General features: G+C 38.1%; 5 protein-coding genes across 5 annotated transcripts; all 5 read right to left on the reverse strand.

Moving 5' to 3' along the window:
• Positions 1–3,198: 3,198 nt before the first annotated feature.
• Positions 3,199–4,928, reverse strand: LOC126789094 (blue copper protein-like). The gene is made up of 3 exons (XM_050515161.1): positions 4,630–4,928; positions 4,090–4,542; positions 3,199–3,780 (listed from the first exon to the last, which is right to left on the reverse strand). Exons 1-3 carry the CDS (start codon positions 4,811–4,813, stop codon positions 3,353–3,355), a joined length of 1,065 nt encoding a protein of 354 aa, XP_050371118.1. The 5' UTR covers positions 4,814–4,928; the 3' UTR covers positions 3,199–3,352.
• A 2,634-nt stretch (positions 4,929–7,562) lies between these two features.
• LOC126794975 (blue copper protein-like) lies at positions 7,563–8,938 on the reverse strand. Its single transcript, XM_050521784.1, has 3 exons — positions 8,690–8,938; positions 8,229–8,588; positions 7,563–8,129 (listed from the first exon to the last, which is right to left on the reverse strand). Exons 1-3 carry the CDS (start codon positions 8,871–8,873, stop codon positions 7,753–7,755), a joined length of 921 nt encoding a protein of 306 aa, XP_050377741.1. The 5' UTR covers positions 8,874–8,938; the 3' UTR covers positions 7,563–7,752.
• A 7,185-nt stretch (positions 8,939–16,123) lies between these two features.
• On the reverse strand, positions 16,124–16,903 carry LOC126797131 (umecyanin-like). The gene is made up of 2 exons (XM_050523812.1): positions 16,699–16,903; positions 16,124–16,595 (listed from the first exon to the last, which is right to left on the reverse strand). The coding sequence occupies exons 1-2, from the start codon at positions 16,874–16,876 to the stop codon at positions 16,279–16,281; spliced, it is 495 nt and encodes a 164-aa protein (XP_050379769.1). The 5' UTR covers positions 16,877–16,903; the 3' UTR covers positions 16,124–16,278.
• A 1,537-nt stretch (positions 16,904–18,440) lies between these two features.
• LOC126792716 (early nodulin-like protein 1) lies at positions 18,441–18,983 on the reverse strand. Its single transcript, XM_050519181.1, has 2 exons — positions 18,800–18,983; positions 18,441–18,652 (listed from the first exon to the last, which is right to left on the reverse strand). The coding sequence occupies exons 1-2, from the start codon at positions 18,981–18,983 to the stop codon at positions 18,441–18,443; spliced, it is 396 nt and encodes a 131-aa protein (XP_050375138.1).
• A 294-nt stretch (positions 18,984–19,277) lies between these two features.
• LOC126797141 (umecyanin-like) lies at positions 19,278–20,259 on the reverse strand. The gene is made up of 2 exons (XM_050523817.1): positions 20,029–20,259; positions 19,278–19,764 (listed from the first exon to the last, which is right to left on the reverse strand). The coding sequence occupies exons 1-2, from the start codon at positions 20,222–20,224 to the stop codon at positions 19,469–19,471; spliced, it is 492 nt and encodes a 163-aa protein (XP_050379774.1). The 5' UTR covers positions 20,225–20,259; the 3' UTR covers positions 19,278–19,468.
• Between the last annotated feature and the right edge of the window lie 51 nt (positions 20,260–20,310).

The following is a 20,310-nucleotide window of genomic DNA, read 5'->3' on the forward strand; positions in this document are numbered from 1 at the left end:
ATGATCGCATGTGCTCTCTCTCTCTCTCTCTCTCTCTCGGGTTATGCCGAGTCAACCGATCAACATATGATCCATTAGAAGAAGAACTGAAGAAGAAGAAAGTTAGTCAGTTAGAGAGAAAGAGACGAAGAAGAAGTTTGTCAGTTAGAGGGAAAGAGAAAGAAAGAGATAGAAAAAAAAAGATCTTCATAAAGGTATGATCTTTATTCGTCCATGTCAATTTCATCTCTGAATCTATTTGCCTATTTCTTTTCTAGTTTGATCATAATTTGAAGCTTCATATACATGGTTAAGTGGCTGACTCTTTGATTATAATTATTTATATATGGTATGTTAGGAAATAGAAAGAATGATAATCAATTTATGATAACAACCTATTTGATATTGTATTGATGTCCAATTGTTTTTTGAAAATACAATATTATCATGGCTCCTAAGAGAATTAAAAAGTTTGGAGCTAAAAAAAGAAAAGAAAATAAGAGGATTGTAGCTCTACATAAACAGAGCTCCTAAGACATGTTATATTTCAATGATATTTTTATATTTTAATATGATTTCTTTTATTATATTTTTTTTTTGTTTGTCAAATGTCTAGAGGGCTCCAATCTTTGTTCGCCTTGAGGTCTTTTTGTAACGGGCCGGTGAACAGTTGTGCATGGAAAGCTTGAAATCATGAACTTTGAATAAGCTAAGAGCCATTATTTATGAATTTAACAAAGTTCATTGCATATGAAGAGTAAGACATGTGATAAACAAATGACCTGGTCTTTTCTTTTCAATGAGCCCATAGCTATGAAGAATTATAGGTTGATGGTTTTGCAGATTCTCAGACACGGATGACGGAAAAGTTACCGGCGGCATGACTTGATGGAATTTGGCCCAAACAGTTCGATTTTGGGCTCAAACTGGAAACTAAACTGAAAATAAAATTCAATTCGCGGAGAAGCCAAATTGAAAACTGAACCGAACGGTTTAGTTCGGTTCGGATCCGTTTTTTCGGTTTTTTGTTTTTGAAAAAAAAAACTAAACTGAAAATAAAATAAAATAAAAATGGACAGATTGTAGGATTTGAGGTTCTATACCTCTATTTTGACTATAAAAAAATTGTTTTTAACTTATAACAATACAAAACATCATAATTTCAAAGTCCAAAAATTATTTCTAACTTCTAACAATAAAAAACATAATTATTTTTTGTAACGGTAGCACGACCGGTACTCTTGTTCTTAGGGGCTGCAATTGCTTTCCTCTTCATTTCTTAATCTGAAACAGAATTAAGAAATACATAGGTATTCCCATGTGATAAATACATAGGTCAGAATGAGGAAAATGGAGATGAGTCAAAGAAAAGAAGCACACTTTGTCTTTGAATTGGCAAGGTTTCGTTACCTGCCTATATTATTAATACAAATTCTGGATCTTAATCTAGCTGAGTGCCATGGTGCGCGTTCAAGTGAAGCACGCAAAGCAGAACCTTCCCTTTTTTCTCCTTCTTAACTCCGTAGCCTCTGTTTCTGTTCTATGTCATGCTGATAATGTGCAGGCCTGAAAGGTATATGTGCGAAGAGAACAATGATCGAGATCAAAATACCTAACGTTGCTTCATTCTATATTTCTATTTATTTGTTTGTCTAATGCGATTAAGTCACATCATATAAACTTCAATGAGATCGAATAGTTTGGCAACATGTGCTACTTTCGGGAAAGGAGTGTTGTTTTCCCTCATGTACACTTTAACAAGATACAGTTATAATCAAATTAAGTTTCTTTGTTTCTCAATAGAAGTATTAACAACCAAAGTTGACTACGGTGGAGGAGCATGGACAAAGTATGGCCATTTTTAATTGATTCCAATCCATTTTGACAATGGGACAAAGACTATATTTGAGAGGTCTCCAGGCTATCAATTTGAACCAAGTGGCCTTTCTGGAATTTTTCTCTTGTTGTTTTTGGGGTCCTGCATATGCATGCCATGTGGTAGTGTACTAGTGTTATATCTTATCAAATAATGTAGCTTCTTGTCTTCGGTTCGACCTAAATCTATGTATGATAAGGTCGTCTTTTAAAATTTCAACACAACGTACGTCAAATTGCGAAAGCGTTTCGGGGTTACGACTATGCAATAGCTTACTTTGGCCAGAAATATCATACTATAGTGACAGCTAAACTTAAAAGTCATGATATGTACCCATGTTTAACTACGTACTTGGTGTTGATCTAGAGCCAAATCATAAAGATGAAGCCACCATTTATATACATTCACGTTAAATGATATGCATGCATAAAAATGATGATCATGATAGAATTAAAGGCTTTTAGATGGTATTTTATTTGCTTAACTAACTAGCCTCTATGAAATGGAATTTTTTTCATATTTCCCGACTTAGAAATGGTCATCTATAACCACGGGGTGTGGTGTAGTGGTTTTTAACCGCGACAACTTTTTGACCAGGGGTTAAACGTGGCATTAGTCAGGAGTTCGATCGTTGACGAAGACATTACACAGCCCATTTGTTTCTAACTGGGCCACAATATGGGCTTAAGTTGGGGCATTAAGGACATTACTGTGACCAGGGCACTCGGTGAAATTCCGGGTTGGAACTATTTCACATGGGCTCCGTCAGAGATTAGTCACATGCCAGAGATATTACCTTCAGCCGTGGGGATATCTTGATGTCCGATTTCTAGACTGGTCTCTCCGCTTCGGTATGCAACGGTGTACCAACGTGGAGCATTTAAAATTGTCATTGAGTTGCCTTCGGGCTCCACATAAGAAATGTCTTAAAACTGTAAATAAAAAAAATTCACCTATTGCTTGCCTGTCGCAAGTGGAATGGATCTTGCTTTTAAAAGTGACCTAATCCATATGATAATGCCAGTTCATTGTCAAAATATATATATATATATATATATATATATATATATATATATATATATATATGATAATGCCAGCAAAAACACAAAGACAGAGAAATCTAGATGATAAGGGTCCTTATTGCACCGTGCATGTCAAACTCAAACGTTTACAATTTTCCCAGGTCATGTGGTGATTATGGTCAAGCAATATCAAACAAAACTGGTAGGAAAATGGGAAAAAATAGTAGGCAGAAAAGTCTGAATCGAAAAGATCTAGCTGAATCTTTAATTTATAGTGTGCGACGAATAGAAAAAAAGTGAAGAAGTGATTAAGCTGAAATGTCAAAACCAGCTTTATTGATTATTCATCGAAAAAGAAGATAATCAATCTGTATAACAATAATAAAAATCACACTAGCTGTGAATCTGTGATCGTCTAAAATGAATTACACCAAATAAAATTAACTGTATACGGTACGTCACAGATTTAATTTACTTAAAACAAGAACAAAGCTACGGCAATGGACAAGAAGGTGGCGGATGATAGGCCAGCAACGCCGAGGGTTGTCGCGCCATTAGCTGAGGGAGGTGGGGTGACGTCACTGGCGGGTCCAGAGGTGGAAGGAGTGGTGGTGCCGCTTGGTGGGGTGGCAGTAGTGCTTGGAGTAGGGGCTGAACCGCCTGGAGAAGGAGCGGGAGAGGATGTCGGTGTGGCAGTGCTGCTGCTGACGTTGATGGCAAGCTTCTGGCCGTTGTTGCAGTGGTCGGCGTAAGTGCAGATGAAGAAGTGCTCGCCGGTTGTGTTAAGTGTGATTCTAACGGGTGGGTTTTTGTAGAGGGAGAGTGGGTTAGAGGTGCCGCATGACTCGTAGTTTGTCTTGGTCACCTCGGCCACGTCGTGTGAATTATTCAAGAAGTTGAACACTGCAATAAGAAATTAGTGCACCATGTTAGACCTTTAATTTGATATAATTAAGCAAATAGTACGTAGCTCCAACTGAAGAAAAGCTCGATTTTTCTTTCTTTAATACAATTGATAAAAGTAGCTTTAGAAATTGTTAAAGCAAATATAGTGCTTTTTATAGAAGCACTTACTAAAGCAGTTAAATGGAGAATAAGCATCTTCAAAGATATTTATTTTGTAAATTGTAACAAAAGCACGACGAAGAAAAGCGGTTTTTATACTAATTAATTGAAAGTGAGTTGATCTGAGTTTTAGGTCGATGAATTTACCTAGAACGTCACCGACGAGGAAGGTCTTGTTAGAGGCCCAAATGGTGTAAGTACCGTTGCCGAGCACATTCCATCCGGGGACATCTCCGACAATGAAAGTGGTAGGTCCAACTGAGGGGCTTGGTGCTGGGGCAGAAGTTGCAGGTGCAGGGGGGCTAGCACTGCTGCTTGGCTCTGGAGCAAGAACCGGAGCAGGTGATGCTGCAGGAGGGGGAGTACTCATGCTAGGAGCCGGAGAAGGGGAAGAGGTAGTTCCGGTAACATTGACGGCCAACTTCTGTCCGGAACCACAGTGACCACCGAAGGTACAGATGTAGTAGTGCTCCCCAGAAGTAAGGGTGAGACTTGCCGGTGAGTCAGTCGTCAAGGAAATTGGACTTGTTGCATTGCATGCATCGAAGGCTTCCTTGGTCACTTCTGCGACGTCGTGTGCTCCGCTTGTGAATGTAAAGACTAGAATGGCATTTAAGAAGAAAACGATTAATAACACTCTTACGTTCTTCCAGACAATCGAAAGGAAATAGGCAATTTTAGGCTTACCAAGAGTGTCACCGGCTTTGAAGGTATTGTTTGATGCCCATGTACTGTAAGCCACAGCTCCACCGGGAGGGACGTTCCACCCCAAACCATCACCGACTTGATGAGTCACCGCTGAGACCGAGCTAACTGCCAAAGCCGCCACTAGGGCTGCGAAGACCGCCCTGGTCGAGTTCCTAATTGTCATTGCTCCTGTGCTTTGTGTTCTTCTTTGGGTTAGTTCAGGTCGCCCCTGTTTGCTCTGCTTCTGTAAACCTTTGCTCTGTTCTTGGTAGATAGATGAAGGCAGTGAGAAGAGTTTGGTTGGTTAATTGTCTCCATTCTGTTCTGCTTTATATAGGGAAAGGCTCTTGCAAGGTCCACATGCTTTGGGGGTTCTCTGCCGTTGGATGGACGCTACGTATAGCCGAGCCATGCAGTATCAACGTTTCACAATTGATGATGGCTGCCGTGATATGGGACTTTCCAGAAATTTGGTTTTCTTCACGCGTCAAAAGGCCCTAGGCTGAAAGAAAGAGCTCAGCTTAGTACGACCGACTCCTTCGATGACTTGTCCATTATATTATCTGAAAGAATTTTGAAAGCAATATAGTCTTGGTCGTGTTTTATATACATTTGGCAAAAGGGAATTCTTAGTTAATACTTAATACTAGCCTTGCCTACATATGCGATGTATATGTAAAATATTTTTTTTTCCAGAATTATTAGAAATTTATTACAGAGTAGTGGGATATAAGGATTCGTCTATGGTGCAGCGCTGCATACCATACATACCGAATCAGACGGTAGATATAATGTGTCTTGAAATGCACGTGGAGTGTGTGAGGTGTATTGACAGTGGATTAGGGGCGCTGCACGCATGCAGCGCTGCACCATAGATTTTTCCTGGGATATAGTGGGGGGTAGAGATAATGAGAGTAGTTATAGAACTTACAACACATTGATGTTAATCGTAAAAGATAATAATTTTACTTTTTCTATTTTCATTTTAATTTTACCTTTTTATCTCTTAAATATTAAACATAATTTTAATTAATATATATATATGTATGAGTGTATTTTCACATGTGTATTAGTTGACAAAGCATGTTCTGATTATTAGAGCAATAACTAAAAATATAATGAGAAAATGTAAAAGAAAGACTTCTGCTAGCTAATGAAAATGACTGATATTTTACCATAATTTTTCGGAAATGAGATTAAAAATAGAGGTTTCCATAGAAATATGTATGTGCATGTATAACTTGTCAAAGTTAGGATGTAAACGAACTATCTGAAAGAATTTTGAAAGCAATATAGTCTTGGTCGTGTTTTATATACATTTTGGCAAAAGGGAATTCTTAGTTAATACTAGCATTGCCTACATATGTGATGTATATATAAAATAATTTTTTTTTCCGAATTATTACAAAGTAATGGGATATAGTGGGGTAGAGATAATGAGAGTAGTTATAGAACTTACAACACATGGAGGTTGATTGTAAAAGAAAATATTTTTTTTCTATTTTAATTTTTAATTTAAATTATTTTTTATTCATTAAATATTAAACATAAATTTAATTAATATATAATGTAGGAGTCTGTGTATTTTCACATGTGTATTGGTTGACAAAACTAGTTCGGATTATTAGAATAGTAGATAATTTTCAGGTAATGAGAGGAAAGACTTATTCTAGCTAATGAAAATGACCGATATTTACCATAACTTTTCGGACATGAGATTAAAAATAGAGGTTTCCATATAAATACGTATGTGCATGTAGAACTTGTCAATCTTAGGATGTAAACGAACGTGGGTGCGTGAATGATGCTTTGCAAAAGTATGGTGGACTTGGCCAATTCATGGTGCTTAACATTTTCCTGTTAACAGAAAATAAGACGAATGATGATTTGATATTTTGATGTGGATGTATGAGTCTAAAAGGTTTGGAGATGGGTAGCTTATAAGAACAAAGTCCTAGAAAATAGTATATTCATCTCCTAATTTCAACATCAAGCATCTAACCAAAAGGAAAGGATAAAAAGAAAAGACACGTACGCACTCTATATCAAGCATCCAATAATCCACAACAGGCATATATAGTTTTGGGCATCCATTAATATTGGATAGAACGTCCTTGATTCCTCATACATATAACATATTCGAAGTAATATATGTTTGATCACAAGGTCTGGCAAGACATTGTGCAGTAATAACATTTGCGTCTTTTCACTGTTTCTAAAGTGTGTAGATATTCGGTTTTTTTAATAGATAATCAAGATCGACATCGTCAGCTATGAACGTACACTATTCTTCGGCGCGCGGACAATTTCAGCGTGCATTTTGTGAAGCTCGATCATGAAATGTTACTTAGTTTTGATTTTTATAAAGGCTTGGATGAATAGGAATAACATACAAGGAGTCTAGGATATCTGGATCGAGAATACAAGAACATTTGCATGTTATGATCGAATTGCCACGATTCTTCCTCATAGCGAGTTGGTGCGTAGTGGGATTCTACAAAATAAAAATTCGAATTTCTCTCCTCACGTTTGTATATTCTCCATATTATTTCAATTATAATTCCCCTCCCTTCAAGCAATTAAGGAGACATAGCTCCACTGGTCCAGCCCCGTACCAATAAAAATTAAATCCAACTGCGTGGATGCCTTGAATTCTTGATTGGAAGAAAATAAAATAAGATGATTATTGATGAAGCCTGAATTTGTTCACATATTGACTAAAATGAATGCATGGTTTCTTAATTAGAACATTCTAAGTGACTGACAATTAGCCTGGCATGGACTAATTCATTTTAATCCAATTTGGACTTTATCGATCATATGACAACATCTAACCGCACGCAAAGACCCAAAACTTATTAGCGAGATATAGTACTCGTGACCGTAGGTTGGCTGTTATTACTAATATTGAGCAAAGGAACTCGAAAGTACCGCAATGGTTGTTAACTACAAAGATGAACTATTGGACGATAAAATATAGCTTTGTCTGAAATCCATATATATGTACATGAAAGAACGGAGTTCATAAATTAAATAAACTAATACAGCCTCGGGTATGTACTGTAGTGAACTGAATGATTACAAACAAACAATATCAAGCTTTAGATTAACTAGTGAATACAATCAATGGAAGAAAGCCATTCCAACGAGCAAGAAGGTGAAGAAGTAGCCTCTGCCAATAATGGTGGAAGGGGCTGCAGAGTTTAATGGAGCAGAAGCAGCCGGTGAATGAGCTGACGGAGCCTGTGAGGAAGGAGTTGTGGGGCTTGAGGGAGACGTGGCCGTTTTCGTGCTCTTGGCGATCACGTTAATCGCTAGCTTCTGACCCAATTCGCAGTGGCGATCGTAGGTGGATGTGAAGTAGTGTTCACCGGTGGTGTTGAGGACGATATACACCGGACTATCTGTATATACAGCAATGGTGCTATTGGTGGTACAGTTGTCGAAAGCAGCTTTGGTCACTACAGCTACATCTTGTGTCTCATTGATGAAGTTGAAAACTACAACCAATTAAAGCATGAGATTAGTACATCGAGTATGAAAATAATATCTCAATATGGATGCAGGTATGTAGTAAAGAGTTCAGTGTTGTAAATTACCTAGCGTGTCTCCAACGATGAAAGTTTTTCCGTTGGCCCAAGCAGAATAAGCATATTGACCGGGCACAAACCAACCCAATTGTTCACCAACGATGTAAGTCACTGGACCTCTAGCAGTAGGAGCAGGAGCAGGGGAAGCTGAAGGGCCACCAGAATTTGCAGTCACGTTGATGGCTAGCTTCTGTCCCAACTCGCAGCGCTTGTCCATGGTTCCAATGAAATAGTATTCCCCAATCGTATTTAATGAAAAATTGGCCGGACCAGTTGTTTTAAGCTCGATGGGGCTTGTTGAATTGCAGCTGTCGAAAGCTTCCTTTGTAACCTTGGCCACGTCTTGTTCACCAGTTGTGAACTTGAACTCTAAGAATTAAGCAACAGAAACGAACATATATAAGTTCAGCAAAAGCTCGATATACATATATACGAACCATGCATGTCTAATATTCAGTACCATTACGTACCAAGAATGTCACCAACGGAGAATTTGTGCCCAGAAGCCCACAATTCATAAGCGTAATGACCTCCGGGAGGAACTATCCATCCGAATTCATCTCCGACGATGTGGGTTTCTTGTGCTGCCGTGGAGTGAAGGAAAGCAGCCACAGTTATGGCTAAAACGGCTAAATATTTGAGTTCACTGCCCATATTTGTTTCTCTTAGCTAGACTGGTGCTGATCTTGATTTTCTTTTTGGTCTCTTGTTTCTATGTTTTGGAGTGTGCTTTTGTGAGAAATAAGGATTGAGAAGTGGTGTTTTTATAGAGGGTCATTGTTGGAGATGAGAGATCACACATCTAAGAAGTGACAAAGAAGATAAAATTTATAAGTAAGTGGATAATAACCAATTGTACCGAGGCCTTTTGTGATTAAAACTCAACACATGTGAAGTGGCTAAATTAGGACAATATCAGTACAGTTGGTCCACGAGCCACACTTGTCGTTGTTTAACCGAAATTGTAGGGGATGTTTTGGCAACAGAGATACGTACTCGATCGACCAAATTCATTCAAGAATCAATAAGGTCCACAATTATTTATATATAATTAACTTTTTTTAAGGTCCACAATTATATGTACGTGTTGACCATTTGATTTTACAAACTGATATGGACGTGTTGATGGAATCAAATATTGCACGAGAAATTTTTTAGTTTTCTGGTCAGAACAAAAAATAAGAGAAGAAAAAAGGGAAATTTTACACAAATTCGATTACTATTGTTCTTTACAAAATTTAGGCAGATATAATAGAAAACGAAGATCATAACCATGAGTCCATGATTTTGAGGTACCCTGTTATGTTGATATATGATTATAGTTTCATGCAGGCAAGATAGATCAGGTAATTAACCAATGGAAATGAACCATGATCTTTAGCTAGGGTAACGCACAATTGACCATTTCCAGCTTGTAAATATAACTATTGATTTACAAAAGGTCAGAGTTTGTAAATTTCTTATACATTGCTTGGGAAAGTGATCCATAACTATGTGATGAAATTTCCTATTCCCGCCTTTACCCAGCCTTTTCTTTACCACGTTTTATTTTGAATGAGAATCGATTGACACCTGTTAGTCTTATGATTTTCTCTAGATGAATGGAAAATAGCGAATTTTGTTCTACAAAAGATGTTTATAACTTTGAATCTCTTCCATTTGAAACAAGAGACATACCAAAAACTAGAAGAAAAATTACCTATACGAACTATTAAAATATACGTACGTACTTCATTACACTCGTACATAATCTTTTTAAATGATTGGCTAATTTTTCTTTAGTAAAATATTCATCAATATGTTAGTAATTTATTCATAAGATGCATTAAAAATTTATGACGTCATGAAGAATTGTTTTTGTTCGAAACAACGTCATGAAGACATGGAACCATTGTCTTTCAACATTTGAATGGAAAAGAAGGCAGCGTAGGTGAAACAGAAAAGTTGAATATAACTAAAAATAATATCGACCGCGCGCGATTGCATAAATACTAATTACTAAGTATAACTAAGAGAGAGAGAGAGAGAGAGAGATGCCACAAGAAATGAAGAAATTGTCTTCCTCGGCCAAGTTTCTAGAAAATGAATAGAAGCATCATCAAACAATCATTTGATAGTAATATTACTTATAATATATATATATATATATATATATATATATACACATATCACATGATTCACATCTTTCATCAGTTCTTATAATCTGTTTTCTTGTAGTAAAATCAGAACTTAAGGAACAAAATCACGAGGACATGCAACCCCCTCCCAGCCAATGTAAACAGAATGCAATACGTAAGAGGGGGACGATTAAACCAGACAAATATGTAGAAAAGGGTTAAATGTATCACTGGTGCCTGAACAAAAACTGAAAAACGAAAACTGAAAAACCATGTCCACTGAATGATCGACTTGAATGAGTTGAATCTTTCTTAATTGGTTATTTGGTTTGGTAGGTCATCATTGTCATGCATGTATTTCATGATCTAGTACCCTCGATTTCTTATGCCGAGGAACCTTCCCATGCCACCTAGCGTGGTGTGACAACTTAATTCAATATTAATTTTGCCAAAGTTTTCAAACAAGGTGACCGGCTTCATAGGTTCTTAAATTTTCTTTTCGCCTTAGACATCTACCTGCTATAGCCTAATCAAATCTTAAGTATCTTGCAATTTGATACACACGCAAACACAATGAACTCCGAAAATTCTTCCCCCATCCGGTGGAGGTTCACTTGAACCTACATGACACAACCACAACCATGTATTCGTCAATGATTAGTTTGACTAATATCTCTCTGTTAACATAGTGGTGAAACTAGTGATTTCAGAAAAGAAAACTAAGACTTTTCAACCCAGGACGAGAGTGATGAGACTTCCCTGATCGGAGTTAAAGAGAAGAGTTGAGTTGAATTAAATCAGAACCAAAATCAAAGAAAGAAGAACAAAATCCAAATCCGGTTCTATTCAATTCCACTTCTTTCTTTCTCTTAATTATGGGTTTCCAAAAATCCTGCAATCCACTTATCAAACACCCAAAATCGTATTATCATGGTGAGACAATCAATTGACGGGGGAGGAGAAGACCAAAGATGGTTCTGGCTATGCCGATGCATCAGTGGCTATGTTTCTGAGAGGCCACTTTCATGAAATGAATTAAGATCGATGGCTCTAATTTGTGGTGATGGCAATGCAAAATTGCATACATTTTGGGTGTTTAGTTAGCTGGTATTTTTGGTAAAAAAGTTCTATCAGCGCGTGCGGTACACGCTCTGTTAACTGAAGAAAAGTGAACCTCCACTGGGTGAAGCCGTGGAGGGAAGAAGATCCGAATGAACTCATTATCTATATATGAGGAAGTACTTAGATATATCTCCATCTTGAATTGAACCTTCACTAGTACCATAGTGTACTTTTTAAAATAATTACACATATATATTGGGGCAGATATAGGATTCTTATGGCTTATGAGTATGTCACTTGATCCACTTAAAATGCAAAATAGCTAGTTCATTAATTTTCACATACATCATTGACAAATTTTGCACGTATTATAAAAATGAAAATGATCGACGTGTACTCGATCAAGTCAGTCGAGTGCCCCAATTCGCATGCATGTCGATGTTTCTTTATCTCTTACGCACTTAACTTGATTCGAATAATTGTCTTTATACAGGGAGGCCTTGGATTATAGAAGCTATATCATCAAGATCGTTTGATACGACCCGGATCTTTTACAATTTGTCGCGATTATAGATTTATCTTTTTCTTGAAAAGAGAGTCGTTCTAAGTGTGACGACTTTAAAAGTTGACTTTTTGATGCGTAATATTTTCGGGAAAACTTCCTTCATGAATGTTGTAGGGCTCGTCGATATGAATTTGTGGATAGGCGGTACGCTTAAATCAGAGTTCGTATGAAAAAGTTACGAATCAAGAAGTGTGTAAGACATTTTTGGAAATTAGTATAAATAGGGGGTGAAAATCAGAAAATGGAAGAAATTCGAAAAACTCCATTTCGCACAACTGTTCATTGCTGAAAATCACATTTTCTTCCCCGATGGCGATTTCCGCCGTCTGACCATGGATTGGGACGCCACCGGTCCCATTAGCTTCGTCTCGCCGTTCTCCGTCGATTAACATCGGAGTTGTACCGCGTCGACCGCCGTGCGAGGAGCAGCAAGGGTCGGAAGTTCCTACATATTTCGTCGTCGCCGTGCGAGCTTTTCCGGCGACTTTGGAGCTCGAGGCCGCTGCAAGTCGGCGTGATCCTTCCTTATGGCTGTGATTTGACCGGAGTTGGACGCTAATTCAAGCTGCATCACAAAATCGAATTTGGTGCACTGTTCTGATCTTCCCTTGAACTTTCCGGCCGATCTGGGTTTTGATGCCGTCGTGAAAAATGTTTGTTTTCTGGTGATATATAACTTTCATGTTGGGGTCCAGTTGTTTTGGAGGTTGGAGAGAGGTGGCGCGTGGGGCCCACGCGCAGCCACTGTGGCGGCGCGTGTTGCTATTTTTGGAGTAGTGAGTCACTTTATCATGTAGTATAAGTCGATACGAACGTATCGATGTCTTAATTGTTGAATTTGGTAATTATATGAGGTCGTTAATCTAGATTATCATCGGTAGAGATAATGTGTTATTGACGTAAGCTTCGTTTTCATTTGATGTTGCGGCTATGTGATTGTGTTGATTGATAATGATTATGGTGTTGTGTGTTTGATGGATGATAGTTATGATGATGGTTATGTACGTCAGTTGTGATGATGTGTGTGATATACGAATAGCAATGGTTATGAGGTTGCGTGCTGTGGTGAACTAATGAACTACGAATGGCTTGATCCCTATTGTAGGGTACGTAGGCAACCCAACCGAGGTTTGGGTGCAGCCACAAATATTCTAGGATAGATTCTTCTTGCTAGATGTGTTGAGGCTTTAAGAATTGTGGTTATTTAATGATGGTTTTTATTTGATCATATTGTTAGATGATTGTATGACGTTAATTACTCCTATCAGAATTAGGGTTAGGACCGTGGGATGTTTGTCATGTAAAGGTATGCGGTTAAATGCCAAGTGTTGGGTATTCATTCGAGTTATGGTCTCGGTTATATTTGTTAGTCGGATTGATTAGCTTTAGCATTTACGAGTGGGACTCAGGGTACGACGGTATCATTATGCGTGTGTGAGTGAGAACTAGGAGTACCGGAAGAGAGGGGATGAACCGAGGGTACCGGAAAAGAAGGGATGAACCGAGGGTACCAGAAGAGAGGGGATGGACCAAGAGTACATGAAGAGAGGGGGATGAACCGGGAGTACCAGAAGAGAGGGGATGAACCGAGGGTACCGGAAGAGAATGGATGAACTGGGGGTACCGGAAGAGAGGGGATAAACCGAGGATACCGGAAGAGAGGGGTTGAACCGGGAATGCCGAAAGAGAGGGGATGAACCGAGGGTACCGGAAGAGAGGGATTGAACCAGGAATGCCGAAAGAGAGAGGATTAACCGAGGGTACCGAAAGAGAGCGGTTGAACCGGGAGTACCGTAAGAGAGGGGATGAACCGAGGGTACCGGAAGAGAGGGGGTTGAACCGGGGAAACCGGAAGAGAATGGATGAACCGGGAGAACCGGAAGAGAGGGGATGAACCAGAAGCGGTACTGATATTACCGAGTTGCTAGAAGAGAATGGATGTACTAGCAAAGTTCCGATAGAGATTAGAAAAGAGATGACTAGTGACTCGCAGAGTGTCGTATGGTCTCGTGTTTACTGCCCGAGTGAACGTTATTATAAGTGTAAATTTACACAGTTAAGTGTTTATAGATTGTTGTATGATTGTTGTGACCCAGTCTTCTTAGTGGGTTGGGCGGTTGCGGTATAAGACGAGCTACGAGCTCTTGGGGTCCAACGAGATTAGGTAAAGAACGTGGCATACTCCGTCATACGTTTTGAAATACATTTTTGAATTGTGTTTATGGAGTTGAAAATTTGGGGAGCATGGTAGCTCCGGGTGTTGAGGTTGGATTTTAGTTATTATGAGTGTCTTTTTGTGTAGGTTGGGTTGGCTACTATCAGGGGAGACTATGCCGAAATTTTCGGTATATCTCCTTTGACTGTGGTCCTTGCAGGATCTGCCTCGATATTAAAATTTATTTTGGGGCGGGTCGTGTCATCGCTGATAAAAGCATTTAATGCGATGATATTATAGTACTAACCGTTACACTTTCACTAAGTTATTTCCTTAAAAATGTCACATCAACCTTGTTATTTTCTTAGGTACTTCGTGAGGCAACATAATGCAATTGTGAGCTCAAGTGATGCAATCAAGGCTATATTGAAGTAACAGTATGTGGTATTTCAAGAAGATTTTTCTCGGAGATCTCTATGGGAATATTGCATATTATCTCTTACCAAATTTAGACCAAAGACGAGATTTAGAGAGATGTCAGGAGAGGTTTCCGACGTTGAGAGAAAGGAGAAGAATAGAATCATAATTGGAGAAGGATTGAAGATCATTGTTAATTATAAGGGGAAGATACACCGCATGTAGAGGAGACCTAGGGCCTCAATGATTAATGAGTATATATATAAGGCTTGGCATCAACATAAAAGAGGAGGCAGAGACCGATAGACCATATACATTCACCATTCAAAACTCCGTAAGTCACTTTCCATCTCCTCAAGTCACATTCACCATCAATCTCCTCAAGAACGAGTCCACATCTCCTCGAGCTCACATCCATATTTCATCAAGGCTTTCAATAGTTGATTTTACATTGTGTAATTTTTAGAACTATGAGTAGCTAAATCTATTGTGTTAGGGGCTAGGTTAGAAGCCCTAGTTATGTCGAACGCTTTTGCAAGTTAGCATAGTTACTTTTATTTATGCGAATAGTGAGATTGATTGTTTGTCTCGGTTTATAGATAACTTTTACATGCATATGTTCTATGCAGGCCAACTTAGATTGTTTGTATGTAATCGGTGCTAGACTTAGGTTAAACAATTCACCTAATCGTTTTGTTTCCTTTGTCATAAGTAGTAAATGTCAAAGTACAATAGTCAAGAATCATGCAGTTAAAGTTGCATGCTAGATAGCTTATATACTAGTTTGGACTCTATAATCATTCAAACTTCTACATGTTCTTTTTAATAATCTATGCATCCATCGAATAGACTTGTTTATGTGCGTTTCATTAAGTGTTTTGAAATTGCATGCTTAAAATATTTTTAACGAAAAGTGTGTTTCACGACGTTAAATAACTCAAAAGAAGTAGTAAGAACTTATGCAGTGCATTCACAGTTTGTTCTTATTGGTTTCTTTCTCATGACATAATAAAAAAATTAGGTTACTTATTGTATTCAATCATAATTGGTGGTAGACAACTGAATCCCTAACCTCCTCATCTCCATGTGATCTTTATCAAGTCTATATTGAATTGTTTATCATTGTTCCTTTATTTTTTCTCATTGTAATTATAAACTCTTAATTTATTGGATCTTTTACAGGGTTAATTATGAGGCTATTTTAGCCATATCAATGGCCAGACCGGCCGATCACAATGTGAAGTATCATAAGTTTACATGGTTAAAGCTTAGTTGATAATCTAATTAATCGTGCTGACAAATTTAAGTCTTATTAATTTCTTCATTCCTAACGGAAACACACTAGTAAAGTAGCCAGGCTCTCGATTGCCGGCGAAGACCCTCCATAGATAGATGTGGTGTCTTATTCAACTTTCTTTTCTGCAAGTAATTAACCAATGATATATCATATACCGTACCCTTCTGTATGTTCTATTATTCATTGAACTTTATATGCAACCAGCTTTCGTCACATGAGAAAACCGAAATGATATAATCGTCATGCAATTTCCTCAATCGAAATGCTTCAATAGAGGGAGCTAGAATAAACTATAAAAACTCAAATGAAGAAATTACTTCATACTTAATCATCAGCTTATTGCATGGCATGCAATTTCCGGTTACATCACTTGATTCACTTCCATGAACACATGGTACAGAAGGGTTTCTATTATTCAACCATAGATAAGTACAAGCAGATCGAAACTAGTTTCCTCTGGACAGGATCTTGTGAGACACAAATTTGGTCGATTGGGGTTCATCAGCACTTGATGCATATGGACATGGACTGGGACTGGGAATGGGACTGGGACTAGGAGGCAGCGCGCCAATGTAAATGGCAATCTTTTGGCCTTTGGTGCAGTGCCCGGCCAAAGTGGAGGTGAAATAGTATGTATCGCTTACTAGAAACTGAAGTGTAGTTGGTTCCTGGTATACATACAAGGGATCCGCCGTGTAACAACTGTCGAAGTCTTCCTTGGTTACCCAGGCCAAGTCTTGTTCACCTTCTAAGAAGTCGAACTCTGCAAACAACAAACAAACAAGCACGTACGCATCAATAATATACAGTGTAAAGAAAGATTAATTCATCGATCATCGTCATGGACATTGGTTCATACATCTCACCTAGCTCATCGTCAACTACAAAGCTATGCTCGGCAGCCCATGCAGCATAAGTGGCAGCGCCACCAGGAGGAATAGCCCATCCCAAGTCGTCTCCAACAGTGTATAGTACAGCTTCTGCTCCATGTGACAAGACTACTGCCACTGCGAGAACAACAACGATGACGTTCATGGTTTTCATCTTGATCGCTACAGCTCAGCTGTTGTTGTTGTTGTTGTTGTTGTTGTAGTAGTAGTAGTAGTAGTAGTAGTAGTAGTAGTAGTAGTAGTAGTAGAGGAAATAAGTGCTGTATTCTGAATATATGGAGGGAGAGGTCTTGTATATCACAGGAAGCGGTTGAGCGAGACCCGCCAAATTTCACATAGAGATCAGAGTTCGGATGCCATATGCCTTGTGTATCACATCCAGCAATTGCAAGCTGTGCAATGGTGAACTACGAGACCAAGTGCACGTTGAGATTATCAAAATAATCGAAATCTATCTCTAGGACTGATGGTAAATGTCAATGATCGAGAGTCGATACGAAATATGTCGCAAAAGTCAATTTTGAATGTTGTATATTGCGAATGTGTATATATACGTTAGTATTTTGCTACTTGAATTCTATCTATAAACAGAAACCTGCATGCCTTAGGATCGATCTTATGGTCACTATGCTCGTAATTGAATTCAAATGATTTTGATAAGAATCAGACAATCTTTTGGATTAGCTGCCCTAACAGAATTTCAGTTTTCACTTTTCATGCAAATGTGAAATGTTATAACATTTTTCATGATGCAACTAATCACGCACTTCGCCAATAGCTTAAAGAAAAACTTAAACGTCCACGAATTCTCTCCAGCCATTGTGTTTGATATGGTATTTATATATAAGAGATCGCCGGATCGGAGCGAGTATTTTGGCCATGCACTCGATCTTCACTTCACAATGGTCAACTGGAAGTGGTAAATTTAGTGAATTTACTGCACTTAATTGGTGGGCTTGGAGCTTTAGCCAAATTATAGAAAGATCTTGTACGTACGTGTTATTTGACTTCGTGCATGGCATCAACGCCAAGATAGCTGTTTTCAACCTGGGGTCTAATTTTTCATATCTCCTAATAATAAAGCAGGAATGAGAGTTGACATATTTACTGGTTAAATTTTTAAAATACTCCAGAATTTATTTGAGTCATTTAACTATAGTTTGAATGATATAATTGTAATTTGAAAAATATAAAAGTGATCAATTTTGTTTTCTGAAGGAGATAAAAAAAACATAACTACCCACTACTGATCAGATTTTTTTTTACAATTTCTGTTAGTTTAAAAAGAACTAAATATAGCATACATGGAGTGTGTCATGAGACTAGTGTATTATAGTTTTATGTCCATAAGTAGACTAATTAATCTATATATTATAGAAATATATAGAAGAACCATTTATCTATTACAGAAATATATTGGGTTTCTATATATATAAGACTTTGCACATACTTTATTTCAAATGGCTTAAGATTATTGCAAGCAATTCTTATTGATTGAAAAGAGAAAAACATAAAAACACAAGAACAAAGAAACATAATTGCTGCTATATGAATCTCCTCATAGTTACAAAAGTAATCAGCCACTTATATGGCATGCACCCCCATTGTTTTTGTTGCCGTGTTTCTTGATCAACTCTTACCGAAAGAAACTTAAGTGGCAACATTGCATTACTGTTAACTTCAGCAGCAGCAAATAAATGAACTCTCTGCGTCGGTGATCATGGCTGGGAATTGATCCATGTAACGGCCATCTTTTGGCCTTTGGCACAGTGACCGTTGTAAGTGCCAACGAAATAAAATGTGCCTGCTCGATCAAATATAACTTTGGTCGGAGCCGATGACACCCATAGCGGATTTGTGGTAAAGCATGCGTCGAAATCCTCCTTACACACAGATGCCACGTCTTGTTGTCCTACTGGAAATTCAAATACTGCACACAAATAACAGTATTATTACCATGTTCATCACACACACACACACGCACACACATATGTATCTATATGACTATATAAACCTGAAATTCTAATAGAAAGTTAACTAGGTGAAGTTCTGGCTAGTACTATATTTATATACTCACTTAGAGTATCAACATTGACAACAAAGGGGGTATGCTCGTCTGCCCAGTCTGCATACGTGTCGGCACCGTCCGGAGGTATAGTCCAGCCCAGATCATCTCCAACTGTGTAGTCTTCGGCTCCTGTTCTGTGTAACAATGTTGCAAATGCTATAACTGAAACTAGGAAATTCATGATCTTCACCATCTCTAAATGCATGTCCTTAATTATTTTCACTGTCCTGAACTATGTTCTTTTAATCACCTGTTGAAAATGGTGCTGAGGTCGATCGATCTGCAATATGGTTTCTTAACTTATAGGAAGATCTCGATCGAGTACGTATGTATAGCTATTGGAATTTAGTAAAGCAGTTAAGTGAGTCCTGCCAAATTTCACAATGAAACTAATATACATACAAATTGTGTGCATTGGGTATGACACCCCGAAATTCTATTAGTTCGCATTGATGCAACTACAAAAATTCTTAAATTGAAAGGATGTACACAGGTGTAATCATATAAAAAACTGAATGATCAACATGTTATTGGATTTCTAGTCCATCGACATACACAGTACAATATAATGTACTCATTACAACTCTTATTGACAGGAAAATAAAGAAATAAATGACTGCTTAGTGCAGATCGATTTTTATAATTATAATTTGAAAGGTCGATCAGCAGTTGCTGTGCTTAATTTTTAACTCTTTTGGAGCGAAATTTAAGTGGCAGAGCGGAGGAAGTGGTTGCTGTTGAACTTGGACATGGGGCAGGTGCCGGCGCCGTAGAATTCGCCCAGGTAATGGCAATCTTTTGTCCTTTGGTGCAATGTCCGGCGAATGTGCAGGTGAAATAATATGTGCCGGCATAACCAGGCGCATAATTGATTGCCTCTGAAAATATCCATATCGGATCTGTGGTGGTACAACTGTCGAAATCTTCCTTTGTCACTGCAGCAATGTCTTGTTCTCCTGTTTTAAAATCAAATGCTGCACGTACAAGAGAGGAAAAACAACCAAATAATAATCATTATCGTGGATTTTCTACAGTACATGTAATCTGAAGAATAATGGCAGTGCTTAAAAACCTAAATCAAACAAAAGTTTTATGATAAACAGGCCTATATATGTACGTGGAGATATACAGGCTCAATCCGATGTACGTGAACTCAAAAAAAAAAGAAGAAGATATGTGTGAACCCTAAAAAGCAATTGATTAATGGAGTAGTAATTTAGCTAGCTAGTAATACTCACTTATACTATCATAAGCACCGCCTGCGGCATAATTAAGTTGAAAGGGATGCGCCGCCGCCCAGGCTGCATATTCGCCGGCTCCGCCAGAAGGAATAGTCCAAACCAAATTGTGCTCGATTTCATCAGCCTCTGTTCTATGTAAGAATATTGCTGCCAAGCCTATAACCGCGACCAAAACATTCACGGCTTTCCCCATCTAATCAATTAGCTCACAGTCCTTAATTAGCTGTGTTGCTGTGTAGGAAATTGCTAATGAGGACTGAAAGCGGTGCCTGGCTTTAT

Source organism: Argentina anserina, chromosome 1 (assembly GCF_933775445.1).
Source record: "Argentina anserina chromosome 1, drPotAnse1.1, whole genome shotgun sequence".
In the NCBI taxonomy this organism is placed as follows: Eukaryota; Viridiplantae; Streptophyta; class Magnoliopsida; order Rosales; family Rosaceae; genus Argentina; species Argentina anserina.